Raw genomic sequence first — 21,765 nt, forward strand, 5'->3', positions numbered from 1 at the left:
CGGGGATCGTTTGTAACTTTTTAGTTTCTTGGTCTAGAATGATGAAATTTGGCTAAACACTAGAAACCATATTAAAAAGACAAATTCAAATTTTCATAAAGATATCTTTACTAGCTTTTATTTTATAAAAATTCACACGTTCCTTGCTTGTGGAAAGCCTGGAACAGTGATGAAACATGCTAGGAGGCTAAAACTACTTTGTATCCTTGCTCACATAGTGTTTGTACTTAATGACACTTCTAGATTTTTTGTTACGGCCCTAATAATTTTCTGCGCAACATTACATGCAAATGCCTTTGTCTCAGCTAACTGGGCCATGCAGTAATTATGAAATAAGAAAATGATGCTTAAGAAGGGTAGAAGCGCACTGAAGACGAACACACAATGAAGGCACACACACGCACACACATGCCTTCGCTGTGTGTTCGTCTTCAGTGCGCTTCTACCCTTCTTAAGCATGGAATACCAACATGCCCACTTTACCACTTTGGTGAAGAAAATGATGAAAAATTCCAAGAGTGTGTTGAAGTATAACACAGTCTATGGATTACAACAAGACAAACAGCATCAAAATCGGTCTAGCCATAGTTGTGCTATGCTTTCCACAAGCGAAGTGGCAGGCACAAAACACTCTTTTGAGAAAATGGACAACAAAGTTTTGGTTGCAGATGACCCTATGCTAAAGTGAGCCAGGACAGTAATAATTGATGTCCTTGCCAGAAGGCAATGTTCTGGGCCTCTACTTCTTAATTTGGCCTGATTTAGGAAGTTTATTACCCTCTATCAGTTACCGGTAACTGAGCCCCTGGAACGCTAGTGGACGAGGCTGCATGTAAACATTTGGACATGTTGGACTGTATCGCTACTTTTGCGGCCACAGAACGTGTTGCCAGGCGGCCTAAATAGTGGTGTATTACTTTGCGATCACCCCTGTCAACTACTTACGCCTAAAGATTAATTTCCTTGTACGATAAACCGCGCCCGCGCCGCAGAGCCGACCGAAGCTGACGGCGACTTCGCACCGAACTATACCGCAGATGCATTTTCTCACATTATGAGCTTTTCTAAGTGAAACGAGAATGCTCTTCCGCTAGTGGGGGCATTAGACGCCCGTTTTATCGAAATTGGAACAGGAACGCGCGCGCACGAAGCTTGGGCCTCAGTGGAGCGGCGCGAGAGCAAGCGTAGGCAGATCGTCTCCGAAGCGAAGCCGGTAAAGTGGCACTCGCGCGTCATCTGATAAGTAGTAAGCGTTTTAATGATAAAGCGGCTGGTTTACATCGCTGTCGCTTTATCACTGTCCCGGCAAGGGATGACATGACGTGCCCACAACCCAGTCGGTACGCCCCAATCTAATCACTGGCTCGCCCGATCCATGCGATACCGTCCCCCGTTTTCCTCCGTACGAAGAGGCTTGCACTTTGCCACCCACACACGCGTCACCTTTCGAACAGTGGCGATTCACGTGCTTACGGCCGCGGAATGATCAAGCAGCGAGCACCCCGCTCATAAACACAGCGGCCGTCGCCGTGGCAACAACCAATCGAAAAGCGTGTCGCGCGCTCCGCCAAGAGAAGCGCTGCGTACATTGCAACGTTCGTGAGAATGCCCTCCGATTTTTTGATTGTGCTATTTCTATGTGATGATTGTAAGTGAGAAAGGCGGCAACGGAAAGGTGGAACTTTGAGCTTTGAAACGACGCCAATATGGCGGCGCTCGGTGGCAGGAAAGACGAGATACGACGCCGTGAATTGTGCCGTTTTAGCGCGATTTTGGGCTTTTTGTTCACCGACCTCACAAAATTATTTTTTTCGGGCACTTAGAGTGCGCTTTAAGCGTAACGTTTAGATACTGCGTAAATAAAAGACAAGGGATGCCAAAACGAGTGTTTTCCAAAAATTGATTTTTTTTTGGCTATTTTTGCAATTTCATCCCCACGTACTCCCTTAAGGGGGGACCCTGCTTCGGAGACATATTTCTTTGTTTTTGAGTAAATCTTTATGAAACTTTCGCAGCTTATGTATGTTTATGTCCTGATTTCAAATATGCAATTATTTTTCTAGTACACTATGCTGTTTTCAAAATATAATATATTTCATGTATATTGTTGGGAGCAAGATTTATTTATAAATTGTAAGAGTTATAAAGCAAATCAGCATATCACAATAAGCTGGAATGAATACTGTATGAAATAAAACAAGAATGGATGTTCTAGGCCTATTTGAACAAAAGTTATGGTACGTTGAACACTTGGCAAGCGAGCGATGTCGAGCTCGGCCAAACTGGGATCAGGCTGGGAATGTTCAACATACCATAACTTTTGTTCAAATGGGCCTAGAACATCCATTCTTGTTTTATTGCATACAGTATTCATTCCAGGTTATTGTGATATGCTGATCTGCTTGATAACTCTCACAGTTTAGAAATAAAGCCTGCTCCTAACAATACAAAAACTATTTAATAGTTTCAAAACTACATATTGTATTAGAACAATAATTGCATGTTTGAAATCAGCACAAAAAAATACATAAGCTGTGAAAGTTTCATAATGATATGCTCAAAAACAAGAAACATGTTTCAGAAGCAGGGTCTCCCCTTAATTAAAAGGGGAGTAATGTTGCAATCATTTGTCATGCTTATCACTTTGCTTGTGGCGCATCTAAATAGTTTGTATCTGTGCTCCATGAAGAACGCCTGATGCATCAACTGATCTTGCATTTTATTGGAAATGCAGCACTCGCCTTCAAGAACAAGTGTCGGCATATACATTGCGGTCGTTCTTCAACTGCATGCCGGTTCCCTTCCTTCTTTTGGGCGCAGGTCAGTAAATACAGCACTGTTGCGGCTTGCTCCTCATCCTGTCTTGCACGTCCCTTCAATGTCAGTGTAATACTTACGGAGGATCTTACAGTGGAACCCCGATTATATGACTTTGAGGGGACCACGTGAAACCGTCGTATGATTGAAACACTACGAAGATAAGAAATGATGTTCAGTCTTGCCTAAGAACAGGTACAGACAGCCTGATTAACTCCAAGGAAGGTACATTAAATTATCTTTAAAAATGACTGGAGGAGGTGAGGGCTAATCTGTATTTTCACTTTTAAAAAGTGGAATCTCACGCGCAACTTCTTTCCACTAAGACGAGCCCGGAAATTGGCTGCGTGTAAAAGCATAGCGAAACCACGTTGGCAACAGCCTCCCATCAGAGCAGTCAGAGGTCACTGTCATCCCAAAATGGGAACAGAGCACATTTTGTAGCGAGTTTGCTTAAGATGGTTTCGTGTGCGACCGAGACTTGTTCCGAAAGAAGTGCAACTGGTGAATTATGAACACTCACGTCAAGGGAAAGTTATTTTGCACGCTGAAGATAGCTGCATCACGTCATTTTTGTGTGCTGGAGGGCTGTTACTGTGAGTAGCGCAAACAAAGGGAGGAGATCTTCAGATGCATGTCGACCAGGAAAAGTTTCCACGAGCTGAAAACGGAAAAATATCCTGACCTCGAAGATGAGCTTCCCAATTAGCTTAGGTCACTTCGTGCAGATCACAAGCTAGTCTAGGTTGTGATCGAGGCACATCCAGAAGCGGTCTTTAAGCCAAGAAAACAGACTCCCAGGAGAATAAATTTTCCATTCTAAGAAGGCAAATTGTACCTGTCTCACACTCTCTCTTTTTTAGATGTCAGTTGTATATTACAAAGCTGGTTACAGTCACGTACATTTTTATTTAAATTCAGTGCGATTTGAGCAAAAAAAAAAGGCAATATTTTGTTTCACATTACGTTACACAGTTTATTATTTCAGAGAAATAATTTAAATTTTGAATTGGATTTAACGAAGGCCCTACAAACGGCATCCACACTGTGTGACACTCGTCATCAGTGGACACAAAGTGGCTGCACTGCGCACACTTGCGAGTGCTGCTTGCCACAAGTGCATAGGAGGGAATCGGATGGACTGACTGGCCTGGCCTTTTTTGGTGATTGACGGTGTTTCATGACGGACACGTGAGCGCAGCCGCACGACTCAATTTCCATGAACGCTGGCTTGCACTGTCTCTGTTTTGAAATGAGGATGGGCGCTTTGACATGCACGAGCATTTGGGCTGCGTGTTATGGTCGGTATGGCAAAGAACCTTGCATCACGCGAGTGACACGAAAACTCTAGTTTTGCAAAACATAAAACTACTGCCCATCTGAATCTTCGTTTGCATGAAGACGGCTTGTGGTTTTGGCACATACAGCCCCAGAAACTATAATGCATGAAGACACCATTTACAGTGTGTGGTGCCTGAAACAGTATAGCTGCATGGCTGACGTGTGCTACATTACGAAAAGCATAGTGGCTTGACAAAGAAAATCATCTGTCCAGGTATCAGTGCCAGTTGCTCAGCAAAAGCCATGAGCTTCCAGACTAGACAAAACATGCTGAACCGTCACTAACAAAGATCACATGCACACACATTTTGGTTAGGCTGACTATAATGAGGAAAAATGCATTGGTGGGCCACAAATGCTCCACAGCCACTTAAGCAGGCGAAATACGAACTTTGGCACAGCTGGCACAGTTGGACCACCACTGGTTATTATAAAATGCATGCAATTAGGGACGAAATGTGTGGAGTCCAGTAACAGCTGCCAGCTCCTTCCCACTCTTGGGATGCTTTCCCGCACGACACCTATGTACTGCAACAAAAGTGACTTTAAGAAGCGTTCGGCAGGTCACGAAATGTAGTCTCCTGATGGGCTGGGATGGTGTAGAAGGTTGGCTGAACAAGCTGTCAGTTAACGTTGGCATTTGAAAGATCCCACATCCATGAGTGGGTCATTTCTGGATGGTGATTGCCAAATGTACCGTTTTTGTTCCACCGTTATGTTTTAACGCACGCTGACCAGGTGTGCTGCCTTGCGAGAAAAGGCTCGAGACCATTCATGAACAGGCTTATTAATAAGAAAATAAAAAATAAGGGATGAAGACAGCCATGTGCTGGCCAGGCTGCTATGGGCCAACCAGAACTTTAAGATATGTTTGAACTAACCGAAAGTCTGAATTATCGAGTCTATTGTATAGTTCTGTGGGGGTTCTGCTGGTACAGTGTAGCCCATTTATAACGAACCCACTTACAGCGAAATAGCGGTTATAACGAAGTGATCTTGATTTCCCGTCCCAATTTCCGCATTTTCAATGCCTTTTAAGTCCACTTTTAACGAAGTAAAAAAATGCGACTCAGCGGATATAGCGAGGTTTTTTGTCGAGAACAACAACAAAAAAATCCATCAAACCACCTTTGGAGTTTTCGCGTGAATCAACTAGGCCCAATTCTTGGCTCCCGGCAGCCGCGTCGCCCCACTCGGCTCGAAAGCTTACTTCACCGCACCACACGGTCGCCCGGTAGCCGTCTCGCGAACGCTCCAGTGCCAGGCGGGCCGACCGCCGCGATCTTATCTCGTTTCACGGCGTCCTCTCTTGAGAGAGGAGATCGTGGGGGCAGCTTCAGAAACTTTGTGACCGCTTTAGACCGGTTCCGCTTGTAATGCCTCATTTTGGTGAAAAAACGAAGCAAGTTGGTGCGCTCCTAAATTGCTTTTCTTCCACGGCATGGCGCCACCAGCTAGGCCTGTCTAAGCCTGGCTGCGGTGCTCTGCCAACGGCTCCGCGCAAACCTGTCGCATGCAAAGCCGTTCTTTCTTTCGTGGTGTTCAGTCAGTTCAGTCAGCAGAAGCAGCCGTTCCGTTCGCACATGTTGTGCTGTGTCTCTGTTCACAGGTGAAAAGCGGATTATCGCAGCGCGCTTGGACTTGACCAGGGTTGAGCAGCAGAAGCATTCGTTTGCTCGTGCTGTTTCACTGGTGAAAAGCGGATTATCGCAGCGCGCTTGGACTTGCCGCGGTTGCAGCTAGGCCTGCCCATGTGAATCGGCGAACTTTACGACAGCAGACATCGATGCTGTTGCAGCGGATGGTGCCGCGGCAGTGACAAGCTTGGGGCAGCTGTGGGAGGCCGCGGACAATGCAAGCCTTGTACCAAGCGGGTTGGATTGTCTGGACTTTGCCTTGGCGGATCAAGACCTCGTCGCAACGGAGGAGCTCACCACCGATGAACTCGCCGCTAGCGTCTCCGAGAAGGGAACGGCCGCAGATAGCAGTTCCTCGGACGGCGAAGGTGACGACGTTGGTGCGCCTCAGCCTGGGACCACAGGAGCAGCTCTCGCAGCTGTCGACACGCGCCTTATGTACTTGTGCACCGAACCGGGCAGTTGCGATCTCATGGACAACGTTGAGCAACGTGCTCTGAAACGCGCGCTCGCGAAACGCGTGCAAGGGACCCTTGATAGCTTTCTTCAGAAAGTGTAAATAAATTATTTTTCTTGGTCTGCATAATGTTTGATTTTTTTTTTTTAGAGTCTAGATATAGCGAAAAAGCGGTTATAGCGAAGTAATTTCAGATTCCTGCCAACATCGTTATAACCGGGCTACACTGTACCGAACCAAGTCGTTGTAAATGTGGGCCATCACATAACGTATAATCGAGGTTCCACTGTATTCATGTATGTGTGCCTTTGAAGAAGATATGCTGCAGACTTCTCAAGTTGTACCCGTCTAATACTACCGTATTCACACAATTGTAGACGAACCTATCTTCTCTAAATTTGAAATCGGAAGTTGGGGTTACAATTAAAACTAAAAGTGGAGGTGTCTACAATTTTTGAAATGGACCCACAGTTTTGGGACCCATTTGGTTACGGTGTCGACATATTGGCCCAGCACAAAATGAACGAGGACAGACGAAAGGACACAACACCGGTGTTGTGTCATTTTGCGCCGGGCAAATACGTTGATCCCAACTCACCAACTAGCCCACGCTACCGTTCCATCGGTTATGGTGGCCATATAGACCGTTCCCAGCAAGCAGTGTTGTGGATGTGCCACAACCCGAGCCTCCTTCCCAGCTTTGCAAAAGAGCCGTCAATTTTGTGCCTCTGCTCTGCAAGAGCGTTCCTCACATGGTTCCTGCCGACGAAAGCCACTCGGAACACGTCACCCTGTGGGTTCCCATCCAATTGAAGTGTCGCAAACTGCCAGGGTTGTTTAGTGGAAAGAAGGTTGTGCAAATGTGAGAGAGACTTACCGCTCTGTGTTCCATCCTCGCCCGTGAGGATAATCTGGCCGTCGTGATTGATGGTGGCCTCGGCCAGTGTGGCCACTGCTTGTGCTGCAGCCTCACTGTTCAGCTCCATGTTGACCGCACTGATTGGCGTCACTGCCTGGCCACCCTCGGCATCACCCATCTGCACGGAGTCAAATCAAACCACTGCCATGTCTAAATGAAATCCAATCCCACGCTTGCAGTGAACAAAAGCATTAAGATTTGTTGCTGGTATGGAGGAAACACTGTCGCCTGGGGACACCTGCACCGGTGTCGTCAAAAAGAGGAGATTCAGCGATTTTTCGAGGTTGAAGGAAAAGCATGTATTCTGTGGCAGGGGCGGAGCCAGAAATTTTTTTTGTTTTAGGGGGAGGGCATCTTCTTGATCTGAAATGGGGGTTGGGCAGGCAGATGTGACTGAGTGTCATTTTGTGCTCTCTATGCCATGGCAAAAAAAAGAATTTCGAATTTCGGAGGGGGGGGAGGGGGGGCATGGGCCCGGTGTGCCCCTCCCCACTGTTCTGTGGGCAGAGGTAGATGATGGCAGAGGGGCAAGACCGGTGAGCCGTAATGCTGCTGGCACACCTTGCTTTGATTGTGCTGCTGGTTTAGATATCACTCAGTTTTCATTTAAGCAGTGTGAACACAGTTCTGTCTCATCGTTCCACAGTAATGAATCCGCACCAACTCACCCCATTGCCAGTCCTCTCAGTATTCCGACCAGCGGAAAGAAAAAGCATTGGAGTATGTGATGATACAGGGTTTGTGCATAAAGTAATGTGCCTGGTAAAAAAAGAATTCATAGATTCGATCAGTAGATATTATTGAAGTTCTTCAGAATCGTTTCCTTGGGTGTCGATGCACCGCTTCCAAGGCGAATCCCACACTGCAAAGGCTCGCTGTAAGTCAGCTGTGGCGACCTATTTCAGAGACTCTGTGACAGTCCGTTTGATGGTGGCAACACCACTGTTGGAACCTTTCAGACGTCTCTGGAGCTTTGTGAGAAGGAACAGGGTTGATGTAGCCATTCTGAAGAATGGCTACATTCAGCCCAGCAGCTCTCTTGAGTGCCATCTTACCGTGCTGACCGTGCGGACTTGTGCCTGTGTGCCGTCTGGCAGCGTGAGAAGTGCACTTCCTGGGTCCACGTGGATGATGGAGACTGTGCCGTCGGGGTTGTTGATGGTCTGCACCATCGTGGGCGTGTAGTGGGCAAGCGGGCTGGTGTACAGCGTCTGCAATGTTATGTATATTCCTTGTGAGCACTTTCCCACAGATGAACTCATTCCGTCCACTGAGGCCAAGACCATTTATGCCCCATTTCGGTCGCATGGCTTCACTTCTGGTCTACACTTGCGGTTAGAGTCTAGTGAGACAACTCCGTCAAAAGTTATTGTCGCTAATGTGGACATCATTGTATCCCAACACAGAAAATTGGAGGAAGATGCCCATAAAACAGCCCCTCTCACTCTGGCACTTTGAGTTTGACTGTCTCAATTTGTGTAAGCGCCCTAAAAGTGCTTATACGAATGCATTCTTCACAATGCCGCTGAAGCTTGGCCTCAGAGAATAGGAATTTGATATGTTCCCACTATAGCAAATTGAAACTCTGACATATAATTAAAAGTATAACATATACTACTAATGACAAAAAAAAAAGAAGATCAACCTTACTAAATATCACACCTGTGCGCTTAAACAAGCACTAATAGACAGTAGACTCCCGTTAAAGGGGTACTGACACAAAATTTCGCGGCCGAGATAGCCTGCTGGATCGATTCCCGTGTACGTGCGTGTACCATCTGCAAAATATCGGCAGCGAATAAAGCTTGGAAGGTATTTTATATGAATTTTGAAGTTCGCGAGCGCGATCCAGCATTATAGGCCGCACCTAGTGCATTGACACCCTCGGAGGTGACCCGAGGTGACCCCCCTACTTCCCCTACGTAACCGTTGCAGCCGGTACAAGTTACGATGACATCGTAGCCACCATTTTTGTTTTGACGCGCTTCCCTACGAATCGCTCCTCGCCCCGGGTCAAACATGAAGTGATTCGCCACGTCGAAAATTCCTTCGATCCCCGCCGCAAGAAAATCGTCGCCATCAGACGACGATGAGCCCGACGACGACAGACCGCGCGGAAATGCGTCACTGTTCCGTGTGCTCACGTGACCGAGCGTTTCACTCGCTAGGTGGTGATAGTTGCACTCGGCGGCTTGCCGTTTTTGGAGCTCTGTCAAACCGAAACTGAGGCTGTGTCGGTAATGAGGAGCTTGTAATTAATTATCTGTCGCGCGCTGCAGCAAATGATGTGCCGTGTTATGACTAACAGGCCCCCAGCAACACATTGCAGCAAAAAAACGCGGGGCGAAAATTTTTGTGTCAGGACTCCTTTAACATCAACTCGAAGAGAGTGGGAAAATTTGTTCGTCTTAGCAGTTTAACGTTTAAGAAGTGCCCCAAAAAAGACATGCGAACATGCTAAGTGCATCCAAATATGTTACTTGAAAACACAGAATCAAGTAGACTTACAATGGGCAAAAAATGACAAAAAAAAAGAACTATCCATTTGGCTCAACTTGATAAAAACTATGTATTCAGGTACCATATTTACACAAATCTAATGTGCACCCAAATTCGTGGGTTCAAAATAAAGATGCACATGAATGTACTGCTACCAGATTTTGACAAGGTAGCCACTATTCAATGTGCTGGTTGGTCCATCTAGCTGACAATGAAGTTGAATAAAGGACAGTTTGGGCTCGCTGGTGCAGTCTCAAGCTATGGCTTGGTTACCACTCCCACACACTACATGGAGCTTCGCCAACAATGCCTACCGAGCAGTCCAGCCCCAAATGGTATGGTGTCACTCACACACGCTGGCCAACGTGGAAAGTCCGCTTTCAGGACTGACTACGCAGCGCTTGCTGGACTCAAGAATGCATCGAAAGGAACACCGGTGTGTCGAACCTACATTTTCATCACAAAATGGTTTTTTACCAACGTAAAACAGCGCGCTTAAACAGGACAAAGTTACAAGAAGCACACAGACTTTCTGTCCTGTCTAAGCACTCTGTTTTACGTTCAAGACGTACCAACTGGCCCGCGAACAATCATTGTTTTGGTTTTTTACGTTTTACGAAAGCAGCATGCTCGGCTCCCGTGGCTTCCCTATCGATGTCCATAGCAGGCGACGGCAGCTGTCGGGACGGTGTTTTTATTAAGTCATTATGAGGAACGTAATATTTCTTCGGAGCAGTTATTTCACATTTTGTACAACAATTACAATAAAAGGGAAGTGGCTGTGGCCCGAGCAATCTAACGTCGCACGTCACACGAAAGCCTCCGCATGGCGGCAGCACAGCATGTCCTCACGCCCAATATGCTAGTGCAGCCGAAGGGCCCAGCACGAAGGCATTGCAGAAAAATCAGGGCCGGTATTTTTGCATCGCGCTCACCGCGCAGTTTTCCTGCGCCTTAGGTGGCCAAGCGAGTTTTGCCACTTTCGCACTAGCTGCCTCGCACGCACACTGTTGCTGGGGCTTTGCGCTCAACCACACAAGATGCATGAAGTGATAAAATCGGAGGCAAAAGCAACGGGTTCTTTCGAGGGTGTCACCCGCTCGCTGTCACTGTGTAACACAGATACGTGGAGGCCCACCTTGTCGATGCGCACGGCGGGTGCCGACAGGGCCGCCTCGGTGACTGGCTGCTGGCTCAGCTGTGGTGTGGGGCTCTTGCTGCCTTTGTCCTTGTCGTCCTCCTCGAAGGCCGGCAGCAGGTCCTCTCGGCCATGGAAGCGGTAGCAGTTGATCACTATCTGGCGCAGGGCGTGCGTCCACGACACCTGCTGGGTCAGGCAGGCCGACGCTGTAGCTCGCCTTTCCTTGATCCCAATCACTCAATCGTGCTTCCAGTGCAGAGTACAATAAGAAAGGGCCCTAATCACCCAGAGGTTGAACACGAGTTTGATGCACTCATTCTGCCCTCTCCTTCTTGCCGTGTGAGGAGGAGCAACACTGCTTGGCAATACAAGTGAAACAATCGGTCGGTTTAGACTGATAAATATTCATCTGAAAACTCTAATGCCGTCACGAATTCTAAAGTGCATTTTTCGTAGTTTGGCGACATTGGCTCGATGAAATCTCCCGAAACTTGGTACGTTAAGTCTATGGCCCTCTCAGAGGACAATGTACTTCATTTTCACCTACATATTAGGAAATACGTAGGCTTCAGTAGATGTTAAAATCTATAGCGTCACGGCGATAGGTGTGAGAAGTTCAGGGTGACATCACCACCTACATCTCTATTTCGAAACATTTTTGTTTCTCGCGCTTTGGTTTTTTCTCTGAAAGAACAACCAGGCAGATTTCAGCAAAAAATAAATGCTTGATTCTGGGGTTATTTCAGGAGAGGTACAACATGAAGTTAATATTTTACCAATTCGAGCAAGAATAAAAAATGTTTGCTAATTAAAGTTAATTAATTAGTGCTTAGGCATGAAAAAATACATGTTATATGTACACGCAACTACCACTAATAAACAACAGGTACAAATGTCCTAGAATGCACTTTTTTTTTTTTTTTTTTAAATCTTGGTCCAAGTTAGCTGGGACAGCCGGTGTATACCCACAAATACGGGCAGTAATGTCCTTGCCTCGTTAACAATATCCGTGCTACATCCTAGTGCATGACCATCCCTGTAGACGACCGTTATTTGTACGCGGTCAAATTACGTTAGACTTCAGATATCCTTGAGCCCTCATAATGTCGAAAAAGTCAACTTACACAGCGCATTTGAAAAGAGACCCACAATACACAGCTTTGCAAACGGTAAACGTTTTGCACGCTTTTGACAAGATAATATTTTAAGCACACAGCTTTCCGAGCCCAGCTAACTGCTAATAAAGCGGCTCAGTTACTCTAACTAAATTAGATGTTAAACCGCTGCCGGAAGAAAGAACCGAGACGGGAGAAATCAGAATAAGGGACGCCCTTTCTGTTTCTCCTGGCGGTGGCTCAGTGTCTCGTTAATTCCGAGTAATGTAGCAACTAGCCCAGCAATGTGTTTGGCTCCATTAAACCGAGATCGTGAATCTTCACAGTGGCAATCGGCCCGTTTCGATTTTTATATTTGGCATACCTTCCAGCAGTCGCTTCAGCTACGAGGAATGATTTGCAGTATCGCTCAAAGGCATTTATGAAATCTTTCAAGTTTCGTCCATCAAGGCTCACGATGACAAGCGCTAGACTTAATAACAACAGACACGCAACGAAATGTGCATCGTGCCGCCGACGCGCCTAGCCGTTCTTACGCACTGCGCTTTCAGTAGCGAGCGACTGCAGTGCCGCCGCTACGGTTGATGCAGAAGGCACCGGGTGGCGAGGCACAGTCATGCTACTCGATAGCTCTAGCACACTCTACTTCGGGTTAGGGTCTGCACTTCTGGATTGGACTGGATGATGATGATGCCCTGCCGTTTGCAGCTTGCTAAATTTAGTGCAACTGAGAACATATTGAGGCTGGCCAGGCATTTTGGCACAGTGTGGCGTAATTTCAACAAATCTCACAGTTATGGCTGAGCTGGCACAAAAAATGAGAACTTTATCAAATTGCCGCCCCTGTTGCACCCCCGAATTCTATATCGTGTGTAATTCTAGAACTACAAAGAGCGGGATGGGCCCATCGTGGTGGCGGCCACGGTAACCATACAACTCACGATGCTCAAACCAGCCATGTGTGCATGCTTATGATGCACAGGAGTGCGACAGCTGAAATAGGATTTGGAGCAGGTTATGGGGAAAAAAGCCCCATTTCTCAGCAGGAAATCCCAAATTTTGAAGCAGTATAAGAAACAAGACTTACTTTGAGAGAAGAAAACAAAAATATGTACAGTCTTGCTCAATGACTTGCCACACGGAAGCGCGTGGCCTCACGAGCTCAAAGACTGCGCATGGCATCAACTCGCCCTTATTTCATGAAATAAACGCCGTTCTCGCGCTGGGGGTCATCCCCAGTACAGAAAATACCATTTGGTTTTGAAAATAGGTGACGCTGAAGCCATGCACAATCTTTGATCTCGTGAGTGACACGAGATCAAAGATTGTGCCCAGCGTACTTTACAAAGCACACTTTATTTTTTTGGAATAGAAAATATACTATCCCATATTATAATTTTTCTGATTAGCATTTGTGACGCTAAAGGTTGCAGCATGTCGCGTATCTCGGGAGCGCTTGCAATATGTGATGGAGTTGGGAGAGAAAGCGAGGCCGGAGACCGTGGCGTCACAGCAAACCAACTTTATATCCCACACCACGGCAAACCAAAAAATTAACACACTAAAAATTTACAATCAGGAGTAACATGTCCAAAACCGCCAAGCGGTACAAAAGAATACAACAAACACTTCTAACTAAGTTCGGCTCTACTGGCCCGAAAGTCTGGCCACTATGGCGCCTCAGTCTCGCTACGCGAATCGAACGTTCTTACGGTTCGTGTTGCCCGTCGCCTCGATTTGATGCGAAGATCGACGCCCTGCCCCGTCGTCACAGCTGCTGTCGACGTCTTGGGGTCCTCGTCGCCGATCCTCCGGCCCTTCGTCGAGAACATCTGTCTCGTCCAGTTAGGCCTAACTCCTGGCCTCCCCTTGGTGCCACCGGGTCGAACTGTCGACGTGGCTCTCCGGTGATTGTCGGTGGGTCGCCGTCGTCTTGCCGAGCTGTGGTAGTGCTGCAGGTGCCACGAGAACTGTGTGGTGAGGCTGCCGCAAGCCCGGGAAGCCTCGCTCGGTAGGCACCAAGGTCGACGCCACCCTCCCGGGACATGCACAACGCTGCCTCCAGAACTCAACCTTGCTGCTCTCGTCGCGGGCGCGACGCTGGCTTGCACCACCTTGCTCCTCGACGACTCCACCGAACAATGCCTGCTCGTTCCTCTGGGGTTCCGCACCTCAGTTCGGGTCGCGTGGCACGCGCCTTTCGCCGGCCAATGGCTTGCGTCGACGTGGCGGGAGTGCACACCATCGGGTACCTTTCCATTTCCCGCACACCATCGACGCATTGCGCTGTCCGGCACGCGCCCCGTGCCCCTTTACTCATGACACAGCAAGACACTCCTAATCGAACATATTGACTCAGCACAATTTTTTCTGTGTTACGAGTTGTTAAACTTTTGGAAAACGAGCGCCCGTTGAACGCATGTGACGACTACTACGTTTTCTCAATCATTTAAGGTTTCACACTGTATATATTGAAATAAGAGATTGATTGTGCTTCAGAAAGAACAATATAATAGCAGCGAAGCGCAGGAATCAGCTGTAGTGCACAGTTTTGCTCTGAGGGGGTAATCAAATGTTGGTGTACTTTTCGCAGGATACTGGACCTTTGTGAGAGCTTACATGTGCATTGTGCTGTAGGTTGCCTCAGAGGTCAAACCAGGTATTTTCTTCGGAAGAATGCCGTTTTCACGGCCATTTGAGACTCGGGAGACTGCAACAGATGCCGGCAGGGATATACGAGAGCCTCTCGGTGAAGTAATTGTCACTCCGAAACGGCTCAGGAGGAAGGGGAAGACGGGTGTGCGAATGAACGCCTTCTGCCTGACGGAACGAAAGAAATCGGGAAGACTGCTTCTGTTTTGATCCGGGAAACAAGTTTCTTTTCGTAAAGGGTAAAGACAATAGCAGAGTTGCTATGGCGATGAACTATGACACAGTCGAGCCACTACGCTCTGTAAGCAGATGATAGACTCAAAAGAAAAACATAGTGCCATCACGAAACATCGTCAGCAGCTAGAGAAATATTGGCATGGGAGAGATTCACCTCCACAATCAAGCTGCGTATAACTACAGAATTTTCATTCGTGGGAAAAAGTGATGGAAGGCCCTCTTCACACAGGTCACCAACATTGCTGCACTGAATGCAGAGAGGATCTGCCAACCTACTGGAGGTTAGCGGACCCTCTATGCGTCGACTGCTGTCATTCACCTGCATACTTGCAAGATACTACCTGTGCTGTGTACACAATAGAACTATCAAGAGGTCTTCCGTGTCCAGTGTGCCTGCCAGTCCCCTAGATCCATATGGGCATTTTCACAAGAATACTGAACAACGGTTGAAGTGCACTGTCTGTGATAAATAGAAATGATGCTGTGAAAAGTATGGTGCAACGCTTTGCATGATGCGTCGCTGCTTCAACAAGTTACATGTGCCAAAACAACTTTGGTATTAGTATGGCAAGGGCCAAGCATGCTTGCTATTCTTGTGCCAAGCCAGCTTGCACTAATATCGCAAGAGCCCAGTGTAGTTTATAAAGTACAGTATCATAATGCAGAAGAACGTGTTGTTGGTCGAGTTGGTGCTTGCTGAATGACATAATGCAGCGCTAAAAACACACACACCACAAAGTAAGGAACACAAACCGACGGGACAGGTGCTACTCACAACTTTAATGAAGACTACAAGATTGTGGCACATATATACACATCCCAATGCGCAAACGCAACATCGCATACCATAGGGGGCGTATCATATCAAAGATTTGAAAAAATTGTGTTCCGCATTGTACAAGAAGACTGACGTCTGACTGACGCAATCATCATTCTTCTCTTTGATGTAGAAAGCCTCGAGAAGTTCACGCGCCGTTTTATCATGGCTTCTGCCCAGAATCCTCACATCATTAAATCTTGGCACACAAGAGCAGAGCTCGGACGAACACAGGAAAAAACGATGTAGACAGAAGGAGCGCTCCTTCTGTCTACATCGTTTTTTCCTGTGTTCGTCCGAGCTCTGCTCTTGTGTGCCAAGATTTAATGATGTGAGGATTCTGGGCAGAAGCCATGATAAAACGGCGCGTGAACTTCTCGAGGCTTTCTACATCAAAGAGAAGAATGATGATTGCGTCAGTCAGACGTCAGTCTTCTTGTACAATGCGGAACACAATTTTTTCAAATCTTTGATATGATACGCCCCCTATGGTATGCGATGTTGCGTTTGCGCATTGGGATGTGTATATATGTGCCACAATCTTGTAGTCTTCATTAAAGTTGTGAGTAGCACCTGTCCCGTCGGTTTGTGTTCCTTACTTTGCGATGTGTGTGTTTTTAGCGCTGCATTATGTCATTCACAGTGTCATAACTTCTGAAGGAATAGATGTAACTCTATGAAAATTGCCATATGTCGTTGTCTACCGTAGTTAGATAAGTGCACGAAATTTCAATTAAATTCAACAAATAGTTTTTGCTTTGGCCTTAATGGGTTAGGGAACCAAATGTGCAGCGTCCCGTGACTGCTAGTACCGATAGCCCCTTCCAAATTTTAGTATGCTTTTCTGCATGGTACCGGTGTACTGTGGTGAAAGTGGCTTAAAAAGCATTCTGCATGCGATAGAACAAGGCCACGAAATTTTAGAACCGCTGTCCTTTCTTCTTTTCTTTCGCAGTGGGGATTAGGGTTAGGGTCTTTTCATTCGTAGAGGGGGTAAGGTTAGGGTTAGGGTCTGCGATTCTCAATTAGATTAGATGATGCCCAAAAACTGCAGGTGGTCAAGGCGGCCTCCATTTCTCGCTAAAATTAGCGCAACTAAAATATGTATCTGGGACCTAGTCGGTTATTTTGGCTCAGCGTGGCATAAAAATAAGGAATTGTATCAAATTGGAGCAATTGGTGCCGCTGTTGCAGTAAAAAAACGCCAGGCCTGCGCGGAAAGCGCAGCACAGTCACAGCGAAAGCTGGAAGAGCGGCTTTTCTACAGCGCGTTATAAACTCTCCTGTGGCTACTAATACAGGTATATTAGCAACGTACCCACTACGCCACAAAGCGTAATTTTTGGGAAGTTTGGAAGCACCCAGCGCGACATTATTCGTTGTTCTGCGAAGAAGCGAGGTACCATATGTAAGCGATTATGTGCAGTTTGTTGATGCGGCGGTTGATGACGATGAATAATTATGGTTGCGCCCTTTGTAATGGGTTGGAAGCTTTAAACGACCCACTAGTTACGTAATGCATGTTGTGTGACGCCCGGTCGTTATTTAACTGTCCCACCACGCTTTATAACACACTTTAACCGGAAAAACGTAGAGCGAGAGAGAGAGAGAATTTACTTTATTGAGACCCTGAGGAAATGGATCATGGGAGCCTTATGGGCTTCCTTGGCAACCAACAGAAGTGCACTTGCGAGGAACCCACTACGCTATAAATCATTGTAATTTTTGAGAAGTAGGGCAGTAGGCACTGTGCCATTTTTCGTCATTTTACAGACAGCCGTGGTACCTGCTAAACGCATGTAAGGCATTATGCGTACTTCGTTGACGATGTGCGTGATGACGATGAAGAATTATGGCAGAGCTCTTTGTAATGGGTTGGAAGCATTCAACAACCTACTCGTTGCGCAATTCGCATTGTATGACGCCTGGTTACATAATTCGTGTTGTGCGACGCTTGGTGCTTATTTTACTCTTCTACCACGCTATATTGCATATGCTAATGTGGTTCCTTCCCGACATGAAGCCTGTATAGGACCTTTTTGCAAAGCAGTTTCAAGCACCGGCATGGCTCAGAGGTTGAATACTGGGCTCCCACGCAGAGGGCCCAGGTTCGAACCTCGTTCCATCCTGGAATTTTTTTCTTATTTAGTTTTTTTTCTTATTTCGAGCGATACTGGTTACGGACACCGGCGGCGGCGGCGGCGGCGGCGGCGGCGGCAGCGGCAGCGGCGGCGGCGGCGGCAGCGGCGGCGGCGGCGGCGGCGGCGGCGGCGGCGGCGGCGGACAACTACGGCACCAAAAACGGCCGGTGAAATGATCTCATAACAGCTTTCGCTGTAAAACTGAGCTTGTGGCATCGAGGGAGAGCAAGGCCGACTTGGAAACTTCCTTGCCGCCTGCTGGCCTACAATGTGGGGCACACATGCTCAACTACCGAGCACGCTCAGAAAGTGTTGCAGGGCTGCCTCTATTGCAAATCTGTCAGCGCAAAGTGAATACTATTACCAGATGGCTAGATACTGCAATGTGCAACAAGTGCCGGCCGCTCTTGAATCAAATCACAACTGGTCATTCTGAAATTGATCAAAGTTAAATGTGTGTACCATCACTCCCATAAAGAAAAAAAAAACAAAAACAAATTTAAAGAATCTGTAAGCTGAAAATGAGAATTCTGCTTCGAGTACTTTGTGATAGACAGTATGGGCTTTATGCTAAAAAAATAATTACAACTATAGCCGTCCTAGATCATGAGATAGCACTCTCACAAGCTAAATAAGAGACCCAAAAACAGATCAGATTCAGCTCGCATAAACTGCGGAGGAAATACTGATCTTATAAAACTCGAGGTAGACTTTATACATGAGAGAATAGCTGCAGATTTTAATAACGCAATAAAAGAACTCTTTTTTTCTTTGATGATTTTTTGGTCTCCCTTAAGGGGAGATCCAAAAAAAGGTTCAGGGGAAGCTGGGAGAGAATTTGTGGATGGTTTACTTCAAGGCTGCAAATGAACATTTTACTTGAAGCAATGAAACTTGGAACATTTACAGAGCTCTTTGTGCTAATTTCAAGTATGTAATCAGTTTTATAGGGAGTTACATAGGTTTTGTTCTGTACTGGTTGTGACGATGAAGAAGGCGGCAGTCACACTGGTACAGACGAAACTCTTTGTTGGGTGAACCCGTGCCCAGAAAACTAGGTCACTGAAAGTAAAAGCAATGCCCGCTGTACACTGGTAGCAGCCATCACAGTCGTTTGTCGGCAGAATGCGTCTATTATAGATGAATTGTAGAAAATTCCAGCGTTATTGCTGGGGCACGCGTCATCTTCAGAATGGTCCAAAACAATGCAGAGGTTTCCCAAACATTGTGGAGCAGCCTGCATGCCATGCAGCTTTTGTGAGCGATCACATCAAAACAATTAAATAAACACATGTGGCAGTAGCACGTGTGACAACCGATACCGGGTGCTGCACCAGCCGTACTGCTGCGAGCAGAAGTGAGGAGAGCAGGGCTGGGGGAATAAACAGTTTGCGTTGTGTTCACAGTGAGTTCGGGTCTCGGCTCCACGTAACACCACGACAACGTGAGGCCTTTTGGCCCCCACTTTTACTGTACCTAAACTTCCATAGTTGTAGGCCTTAAAGGCTTACTCTTCCCAATAAACTTAACAGAGAGTGCATATGAAATTTGTTAATAAGCGCAGAAAATCCGAACTTGGGAAGACTTAAAATGTTGTGACTCCAGTGACCAGCTAAATGAAATTTTGAATAATTACATAAAGAACAAAAAAGTATAAAAAGGAACTTCCAATTGTCACTTTTTTGCATCGAATGAGAAGCCAGTACCTCAAGAATCTAGAAAATGTACTGGTAAGCGTGAAGCTCAGTAAAGTTGAATGTTGGGCAAGTTGGTGATAGTGCATGTTTACGTGGGAAGCAGCGCACTTTAGACAAGGCACGAAAAGCAGCGGTCGTCCCGTCTTTCTTCGTGCCTTGTCTAAAGCGCGCTGCTTCCCACGTAAACACGGTAAGCGTGAGTGCACCGTGAAAGAGTAATTACAGCATGTTCTTAAAAGCTAGCTTCGCTTCCCTGCTGTCGCAACAGAGTATGAGCTTCTCCTCCCGTACTGGCGCAAGATGTGATGTTTCCACGGCTGCTGCGCTCTGTGGCTCCGTTGGGGGACGCAGAAGCCACCGTTCTGAATGTTTTCGGTGACGCACAAATGGCCATTTTGAATGTTTTGGCACATCACGTCATCACGGCTAGCCATACTGGAGCATGGAGTCACCAGAGCTGACACTTGTCACGGTCAGAGAAAGAAGAGAAATTGCTTCCGGCTCGCCAGACAGGAAATTCTGTGATGGCAGCAGTGATGTGATCAACCGAAACTATTTTGGCGCAGCTGAAACCTCACTTTGGAGCAGCTCATCAGCCTTTTGGACCAGTTGCTTGACACACATTTTCGAACACAACTTTTTAAGCAGTTAATTTTACGCGGGAGTAGTTTTACATTGTTTAACACTTGAGGGTCGATATTTTTCCCGAAATGTGTCCCCCCAGTGTGTATTTTATTATTTCTGAATTAAATTCTTCAGACGAATCTATTTAATAAAAAAAATTGTCTAAAATTTTTTCGGGTAACCATAAAGTGACAAAAAAGTCATTTGTGTTGTTACATACACGTGGCTTATTAGTGGGGCAGGCAAAATAAATTCTAAAAAAATTTACACGACCTTAAAAATTCATGCGTTGCAATAAATGTCCGTGTAGTTCACAGACATACAAAAATAAGTGGCGCTAAGTGGAAACGTGGGGGGAGCAAAGCCCTCGTGCCTTTGGAGATGTCACTCACTCATCAGCATCCGAGTCTTAACTGGCAAGTAACCCCTCATATGAAGGGCTGACATTTACTGAATCAGGGTCTCATTAGGCAGTTGGGCGGTGATTTGGAGGAATCGCCGCTAGATTCACTTGCAGCAGAGAAACCGGCAGCATGCACTTCCATAGCGCAGGCAAACTGAGCGGGTGAGGGCACTGAAGATAACTGTGCAGTTGTTAATAGCGCCTGGAGGGCAAAAACAAGTGTGAAACCTATAATAATCCTTTGTCTTATCGCCAAAGAGACGGAAGTGCAACAGGAGACGCAACCACAGCGGCATCGTTTGTGTCAGTCAGCGCCTGCACGGAAACAGGTGTAATTGCGTACCGGGGAGCAATAAACGAGTGAGTAACAAATCGGTCACCTTTTGAAGGACTCTAAACCGGAAAGTTTTGCGGGTGCAACAAGCGGGAACCAGCCCAAGAACAAAACCAAAACTAGACGGTGCACTACTGTAGTAAAGCATAAAAAAACCGAAGAGACATCGGCGCAAGAAAAAAATTCCACGTATTCCCACAGGGTGGCAGTACATGTCAAGCAAGAGAAATGACCGAAAAAAGGTGCGCATTTTGAGAAGCATACGATCAACCAAGCTGCACATGGTCGTGAGGTCGACGCGGGAGTGTTGAACTCCACAGAAAATGATATACTTAACAAACCGTAGTCATTTTCTTTTTGGTGGACTAGTACAGTTATCCACTGACAGGCCAATTTTACTTCGTTACCACGAGGTCTCAAATGCATGGTTCTTGATGGAAAAGGATTTAATTTACTTTTTTATATCCGTAATTTTGTTATATCTATTACAGTAGACTCTCAGTAAATAGAAATCTCTTAAATGGAACTGCTGCCTAAATGGAACAACTGCCTCTGATAACACATTTTCCTGGTCGCTTCAGGTTCTGTTTAATGAGAGTCGACTGTATTTCGTTACAACGAGGTTTCAGTGTAATTCCACGCACAGCTGCACCTCTGCAGGGATGCACACTGGAATTTTTGTGACACGAGGGAGCAGGTGTTGAACGGTCTCCAATCGCGGGAATTGTGCACGATGCTTCTTGGGAGATCCCACGAGGACAAAGACGACCCGCTTCACGATATAGAGAACCCAAGCTCAAGTTTGCAGCACGACGACGGCGCCGCGCCAGCCGCGCTGCGGCTCTGTCGGAAAGCTCTGAACTTTCGGCGCGGCTGACTCAGCCCCTTTCACGGTAGCGGTAGCGCACGTGCGGACGCGTTCTCCTCTCGGTGC

At 46.7% G+C, this 21,765-nt stretch overlaps 1 protein-coding gene across 2 annotated transcripts in view; it reads right to left on the reverse strand.

The window, feature by feature from the left end:
* The window catches only part of LOC119372472 (DNA-binding protein P3A2), a 210,871-nt gene that overhangs the window by 26,711 nt on the left and 162,395 nt on the right, over window positions 1–21,765 (reverse strand). The window contains exons 7-9 of one of the 2 annotated variants that reach the window (XM_037642941.2): window positions 10,809–10,997; window positions 8,227–8,382; window positions 7,130–7,289 (exon numbers count right to left, since the gene is read on the reverse strand). In XM_037642941.2, coding sequence (XP_037498869.1) covers window positions 7,130–7,289; window positions 8,227–8,382; window positions 10,809–10,997 — 505 coding nt within the window. The remainder of the gene's footprint in view (window positions 1–7,129; window positions 7,290–8,226; window positions 8,383–10,808; window positions 10,998–21,765) is intronic. The other variant, XM_037642943.2, reaches the window with a different exon arrangement.

The sequence above is a fragment of the Rhipicephalus sanguineus genome, chromosome 10, assembly GCF_013339695.2.
Source record: "Rhipicephalus sanguineus isolate Rsan-2018 chromosome 10, BIME_Rsan_1.4, whole genome shotgun sequence".
In the NCBI taxonomy this organism is placed as follows: domain Eukaryota; kingdom Metazoa; phylum Arthropoda; class Arachnida; order Ixodida; family Ixodidae; genus Rhipicephalus; species Rhipicephalus sanguineus.